This window comes from Hevea brasiliensis, chromosome 10 (assembly GCF_030052815.1).
Source record: "Hevea brasiliensis isolate MT/VB/25A 57/8 chromosome 10, ASM3005281v1, whole genome shotgun sequence".
NCBI classification, from domain to species: domain Eukaryota; kingdom Viridiplantae; phylum Streptophyta; class Magnoliopsida; order Malpighiales; family Euphorbiaceae; genus Hevea; species Hevea brasiliensis.
This window is the reverse complement of record NC_079502.1, coordinates 99899073-99906789: the sequence shown is the minus strand read 5'-3', so window position 1 is coordinate 99906789 and position 7717 is coordinate 99899073. Positions and strand designations below refer to the sequence as shown.

At 27.1% G+C, this 7717-nt stretch overlaps 2 protein-coding genes across 2 annotated transcripts; both read left to right on the top strand.

The window, feature by feature from the left end:
* The first annotated feature begins 3731 nt into the window (after positions 1 to 3731).
* On the top strand, positions 3732 to 4881 carry LOC110647700 (senescence-specific cysteine protease SAG39-like). Its single transcript, XM_021801657.2, has 2 exons — positions 3732 to 4185; positions 4316 to 4881. The coding sequence occupies exons 1-2, from the start codon at positions 3741 to 3743 to the stop codon at positions 4879 to 4881; spliced, it is 1011 nt and encodes a 336-aa protein (XP_021657349.2). The 5' UTR covers positions 3732 to 3740.
* A 1981-nt stretch (positions 4882 to 6862) lies between these two features.
* On the top strand, positions 6863 to 7717 carry LOC110647542 (ervatamin-B-like). Its single transcript, XM_058128674.1, has 2 exons — positions 6863 to 6917; positions 7242 to 7717. The coding sequence occupies exons 1-2, from the start codon at positions 6863 to 6865 to the stop codon at positions 7715 to 7717; spliced, it is 531 nt and encodes a 176-aa protein (XP_057984657.1).

Genomic DNA, 7717 nt, shown 5'->3' with positions numbered 1-7717 from the left:
TATTTTTTTCTCTACATTTTTCCTATATTTTCTTAACATTTATTTCTTCAATTTATGCCTCCTCACTATAGTCTAGGTGTAGTTCCAAACATTTTAACTGTCTGAACAGACATTAGTCATCAGAACAGTAAAATGTACGGACTACCTTTGGTGAGGGCGTTACAGCAGATTTTGGGATGTCTAGAAGCCTTCCGTGAAAGTGCATAAGTGGATTGCACTGCAAGTTTCAGCCATCTGAGAATTCCTTCTGTGAAGCTGCATAAGGAGCTCCACAAGTTGGGTAGGTAGTTATACAAGTTTCGACAGGTGCAGAGTCTCTTCCGTGAAGCTGCATAAGGGAAGGCGTGAAAGTGCATAAGTCATGTAGCAGGTTATGCAAGTTTCGGCTGGTGTAAGGTCTCCTCCATGAAACTGCATAAGGAACCTGCATAAGCTATGCAGCAAGTTATGCACTTTTCGACAGATATTCAATTCCTTCTAGTTTCTATGCAAAACTACATAGGTTATGCAACAAGTCATGCAGATTTCGGTAACTTCATAATTTTTAATTTTCAAGCTTCATTTTCGCACTTTTGGGTCTGGAAATCACTCCTTACTTGCACAATTACTTTTTAATCCCTCAAAAATACCATTTTATCTACAAAATAAAAGCAAAATTACAATTTAGTCTAAAAATTGACAATTGTGAAAAATTAGCTAAATAACTCATAAAATCAACTAAAAATTACTAACATATCAATAAAATTACTATGAAATTTAACCTAAATGACTATAAAATGCATGTATCACATCACATGGTTTAAGATCAAATAACTTCTTCACTGCTTTTTAAAGAAATGTAAGGAAAAGTTATATATGAATATAAATTTTAAATATTATTAGCAAATATTGTTACCAAATTATTTTTTTAGTGAGAACAAAAGAAAAACAAATAAACCAGATTGTTGCTTTGAAGTTCTGAATTAGACGAGCGCTACAGCTCCAGTGCTAGAATTTACAGTTTAGAAATACACGCATCATCCACATTTCAGATTTGATATTCAAATTATTTAAATGTTTCATGTTAATGCTATGAATAAAGAGATATATAACATAAAATATCTAAATAATTTCGTTCTACACCAAAAAAAATGTAGAAAAATAATTGCACTATATATATATTGAGTTCATAATAAACTAAATTTAGACAAAAAAGAATCCATTGAATTAGTACACAACTATTTTCTTTCATGATTATATCATATTAATAAAATTTTATTGTGTTATATGCTAATATAATAACATATATATCTATATAAAGCAGCATGCTGCTATGTGGTATTATAAGAAGTGAGCTTGCCATGTGAATATATTTTCTCTTAATTTTACCACGTGATATTTACTATATAGAAATTATTATATTGTATAATTGTAGTAATTATTGTCTTTCATACTAAGTATTTAATTATATATTTATTTATTTTTTAATTTCCTTTTAAATATTTTTATTATTATCATTGTTACCATAATTTTTATAACTAACTAATTAAAAATGTTATTATAAATTTCTTATTTAGTGATTCTTAAATTTTTAATTATTTCATTTAATAATAAAAATTTAAGAGTTATATATATCTTAAAATTAATAAAATAATTTAAAATTATACTATAAAATTAGTCACATGGAGATCTCTTCTTTTAATATATTTAATAAATTTTAATTTACTTTAATGTTATTTTATATTTATTATCTTATTTTAATGCATTTTTATTTAGACTTAGTTTCAATATATATATATATATATATATATATATATTGAATGCTATATATGTAATGAATTAAAAAAAATAAATCAAATTTTATTTTTATAGTTATGGCAAATAAGAAATTTATTTTAATATTCAATTTTCATTATTTTTTGATATTTTTATAGTATAATTAATATATAATTGATATTATTACTTTGGTTAATATTAATCATGTTACATTTTTTTATTATTATTTTTTCATATATCTGTTAAGTAATTTCATTAAATTCTCTCTATTTTTTTATTAACTAATTATATAATTTCTTTAAATTATGATTAAGTTATTAATTTCTTAATTATGCATATATAAGTTATAAATTATTTAATTATTATACATTAATACTATAATAAGTAACTATTATTATTATTATTATTATTATTATTATTATTATTATTATTATTACCTAAAAAGCTCAATTTAATTAGAGATAGGAAAAATTAAGAGTTAATTAGACTAATTTATTAAATCTATTACATTTACCCCAAGTGATAATTTTTAATTGAATTTATTAATGACAATTTTTATATATTTTCTAAACAGTTGTAATATACAATCATTATATAATTTAATTTTCTAAATACAATTCTTAACTAATTTGATCTTCTAAATTTAAATGATGGAAAAGTATTAATTAGTAAATATAATTATCATTTATTAGGAGGTTTCCTAATCAAGACCCATATTTACTTTTAAGGAAAATAAAAACCATTTAGTAAAATATTTTTAAATACATTTACTGTAATTAAATTTAGTATTTAATTGTTAATGATTTGTCAATCCAAGATTTTTAATTTTAAAATTTAACGAATATTATCTTGACTCTCTAATTATTGCCACAACAGAGAGTTTAATTTCTTTTAAAATATCTACTGTAAATTAGAACAAAGTATAAGGGGATATTTGAATTTTTATGAGAAATTAATAATTGAATTTTCTTTTAAATATATTAAATTATTAAAGGTAACTCTTATACATTAATTTTTAAATTTTTTTAAAAAAAGAGAAAAATCAACATTAAAATTTTTCAGTATTTTCTAAACAGCTATAATATATAATTATTAAATATAATTATCACACATTATCGTATTTCCTAATTTTTTAATTTGAAAATGTCAATGGTACTAAAATTAATATTCATGTTTAACAATACTTAAAAGTTTTCACTCTCCCTTTTATATATTTAATAAATTTTAATTTACTTTATTATTATTTTAAAATGATTTAATAATAATAATAATTATTATTATTATTATTATTATTATTATTATTATTAAAGAATAACTTATGGCGATTAAAAAAAACTTATAGCCATTATATATATATATATATATATATATATATATATATATATATAACACGTTAATTACTAATAAAGATATTTAGTCAATACTTCACGTGTGAAATAATTATAGTTTAATTCTAGCTTATATAAAAAATTATAATGAAATTCTATTAATTGCTTATAGGTTAGTACTTAGAAGGGATAAATTCCCCATTCTCTACTAATGAGTTTTAGTCAATCTTCAGACTTGTAAACTCTCAAATATAAGTAGAAGAAAAAAACACTCCATCTCTCCCCTATTTTTTTCGCCTTTTGAATGTCTCAGCGAAGCCAATAGAGAGGTAGCCAACTAAGAATTAATGAAACTTTACAAAATTTACATTTTTATTAAAAAAAAAATAAAGAGTAGCGAGCCGAGATAGGATCAAGCAATCCTATTTAGTAAAAGGAGTGAAATTCTGCGGTTTGTTTTTATTTAGTAAATAAATAATCATACACCAAAGCTAATTACAAGGCACACAACCAAAGACCAAAATCACATCCCATTTTGCTAGTTACTTCAAGAATCTATAGAAACCAGAAGCTAGCTCTTGTTGATTAACAAAGCAAATCCTTAGTTTAGTTCTACTAGTTCAAAGTTCAGACTCATCCATCAACTAATCATAAACAATGGCATCAGTTTGGAAAATGCAATGTTTGTTGATTGCTCTCTTGATCTTCATTATGGCTGATCTAGTCTCGTCTCGAAAGCTATATCTCCATGATCAGTCTTCATCCATGCATGAGAGACATCAGCTGTGGATGAAAAAATATGGAAGGGTTTACAGGGATAAGGCAGAGAAAGAAAGACGCTTCGAGATATTCAAGCACAATGTTAAGTTCATAGAGTCCTTTAATGCTGCAGGGAATAAATCCTACAAGCTCAGGATTAACAAATTTGCAGACTTATCCAATGATGAGTTCAAGGCTTCCCATAATGGATACAGGAGGTCGGAACAGACAAGATCAGTGAAAGCAACCTCATTTAAGTATGCAAATGTGACCGGTTTGCCTGCTAGCATGGACTGGAGAAAGCAAGGAGCTGTTACCCCTGTCAAGGATCAAGACGACTGTGGTATGGCACGGGAAAACTCACATTAATTATTTTCACTTACATGATTCTTTCTTTGTCATTTGACTCTGATTAAGGCTCGAATTTGAAACCTCTCTTATTGATGCGCACCATGGTTATTAATTTTGTACAGGGTGTTGCTGGGCTTTCTCAACTGTGGCAACCATTGAGGGGATCCACAAGATAACTACAGGCAAATTGATCTCTTTATCCGAGCAAGAGCTTGTAGATTGTGACACTAAAGGTAAGGATGAAGGCTGTAATGGTGGTTATATGGAAGATGGATTCAAGTTCATAATGGAAAACCACGGCATCACCAGTGAAGCTAATTATCCTTACAAAGGAACTGATGGAACTTGTAACCCCACCAAGGAGGCTTCCCATGTTGCTAAGATCACTGGCTATGAAAAGGTTCCTGCAAAAAGTGAGGCATCACTGATGAAGGCAGTAGCACACCAACCTGTGTCTGTCTCCATTGATGCTGGTGGATTGTCTTTTCAGTTCTACTCCTCTGGTGTTTTCAAAGGAAAATGTGGAAACGACCTAAACCATGTTGTGACAGCAGTAGGGTATGGTAGTACCAGTGATGGAACCAAATATTGGCTTGTCAAGAATTCATGGGGCGCAGATTGGGGTGAGCAAGGATACATAAAAATGCATAAAGATGCATTTGCTAAGGAAGGCAGATGCATTTGCTAAGGAAGGCCTGTGTGGGATTGCAATGGATTCCTCTTATCCGATTGCCAGCGCTTAACTAAAATAATATGTTATCTTAGAAAAAAAAAACATGTTTCTCATTTTATGTTGGTGAATATGTACACTCTTAAGTGTGAATCATGTATTTTTCTAGCCCAAAAATTGTAGCAAATGGAATAATTTTAGTGTTTTTCTTCCTGTTAGCTTCCATACCTATCATATTAGTTTATTTGGAAGACTATTAGGTATAGTTTATAATACACAGTGAGGAAGAAATTAATGAAAGATCTAAGGATTGGCTGTTTGGTAAGATATTAATTAATTAATATATGTCCAATGGAGTCAGAATTGTGCACAATGGGATCAAAGGAATTACATTTAATAATTTAGAATTTAATTTTTACAATGTAAAGTATAAATTTACAGTAATGATAATGATAAAATATAAATGTTTATATTTTGAAAAATATAAACTTAAAAATGAGAAATGAATTTAATATAAATTTATAATGTCTTTACAAAATTATTAGAATTAATTTCACCTTTTTCAGAAAAAACCAATAAAGAAAATAAAAAAAGCTAATAACAAAGAAAAAAAAAAGCATATGGAATAATAAAGTATTTCAATCAATTCATTTATTCATTACAATTTAGTGTAACATCTCAAGTCTCATATCGGTGGGATATGAAGAATAGAAAGGATCCATATAACCATTGTTCTCAGGCTACTACAGTAATTTAAAGTCTGAAAATTATTTGGGTCAATTGAAATAGGGTGTTATACTTAGAGCATTAAATGATTAAATGATAGTGTTCATGTATGTGTAACCTTACACTAATTAAGAAAAACAGACTCATATTTATATAAGGTAAAATAAAAAGTTTTTTATTTTTAATTTTTATTCAATTTAAGTCAAGTAAACTTTAACCAATTAAATTATTTATTTTTTATATATTGACAAAAATTTAGTTATTATATTAGTTTATATATTAATATATATTGATTTTATAATATATGGTTTAAACCAAAATAACCGATCAAATTAAAATTTTAAATTATTTTTTTTTGTTGGATAATAAGTTTAATTTATTCAAAAAATTTTAAAACTTAATTTTATTTAATATCAATAATTAAATTTATAATTAAAAAAGATAAATAAAATAAAATTTCAAATTCAATTATACCTTATCTAATAAAATCAACTTCATTTTTTACCTGAAATTTTAAATATTTTACATTTTTAAATTTCTAACATTTCATATTAATAATTGAAAGAAGATAAATTAAAATAAATTTTAAATATTTTATATTTTTAAATAAAATTATTATTTTAATCATGCCAAATAGTGAATATAAATATATAAATTTTGGTTAATAATTTTTTAGTCTTTTAAACTTTCAAAGCCATTTATTAATTAATATATGCCAATGGAGTCGGAATTTTGTATATTGGGATCAAAGAAATTACATTTAATTAGTTAGAATTTAATTTTTATAATTTAAAGTATAAATTTACAATAAATAAAATAATAAAATATAAATGTTTATATTATGAAAAACATAAATTTAAAAATGATGAATTTAATATAAGTTTATAATGTTAATTTCGCTTTTTAAGAAAATATCAATGAAGAAAATAAACAACAAATAACTTTATCATCCAGTGAGAGATTCTATGGACACAACAAATAAATCAAACACTAAAGGGCAATCATTAGTTATTCATCAGCTAATAAGGATGACAGTTAGATGAGATAGGATCGCTCTGAAGATTAATTTTATCACAAAAATTGATTATGACTATCATCCTTAATTTCTCTCCCTATAAAAAGCTTGCAAAGAAATGTTACAGATACACACCTACAGCTCAATTATTCCACAGTGATGACTTCTCAAAATAAATAATTGTTATATCTCTTTTTACTTTTGGCTATCTGGGATAATCAAGCCACCTCCCGCGATCTCCACAATTCACGATCAACCATGTCTGAGAGACATGAAGAGTGGATGGCAAAATATGGGAGAGTTTATGAAAATGGTGAGGAGAAATGAGTGTTAACAAATTTGCAGACCTAACTCATGAAGAATTTAAGAAATTTTATCTTGGGTCTACGCCTCCGCTCCATCAGATACTTTCAAATGTATCGTTCTTAAATTATGAAAGCACGACTGCTGTCAGTGATTCATTGGATTGGAGAGTAAGGAATGGTGTTACCCTTGTGAGGGAACAAGGCCCAAACTGCGGTAGGGATAAAAACATTTTATATATATATTGGAATATGATTTGCGATAACTTTGCATGCATAAAATCTCTTTACAGCTTTCTTTTAACCTTTTATTTTTGTTTTGTGTTCATAAATAGGAAGTTGTTGGAGTTTCTCAGCATTGGCAGCCGTTGAATCTAGCTACTTATTGAAGTATGGTGATCCTTATGATTTATCCGAGCAACAGCTTGTGGAATGCGATTATACTGATCACAATCGTGCATGTAACATGGGATATATGACAGAGGCTTATGACTACATAATAGCCAATGGTGGCGTAACCACAGAACAAAATTACCCTTACGTAGCAGGTCGGCAATATTGTGACAGAATAAAGGCAGCTCAACCTGTTGCTCAACTCGCTTACTACCAACTTGTTCCACCTAACTCTGAGGCAGCGCTGATTCAGGCAGTAAATATGGCGCCCGTATCTGTTGGCCTTAGTGGGGACGAGACATTTTTTCATCACTACACTGGTGGTATTATCACAGCTCAACACTGTAATCCCACATTCAACCATGCAGCATTATTAATCGGTTATGATACTGATCCTTCTGGACAAGATTATTGGTAA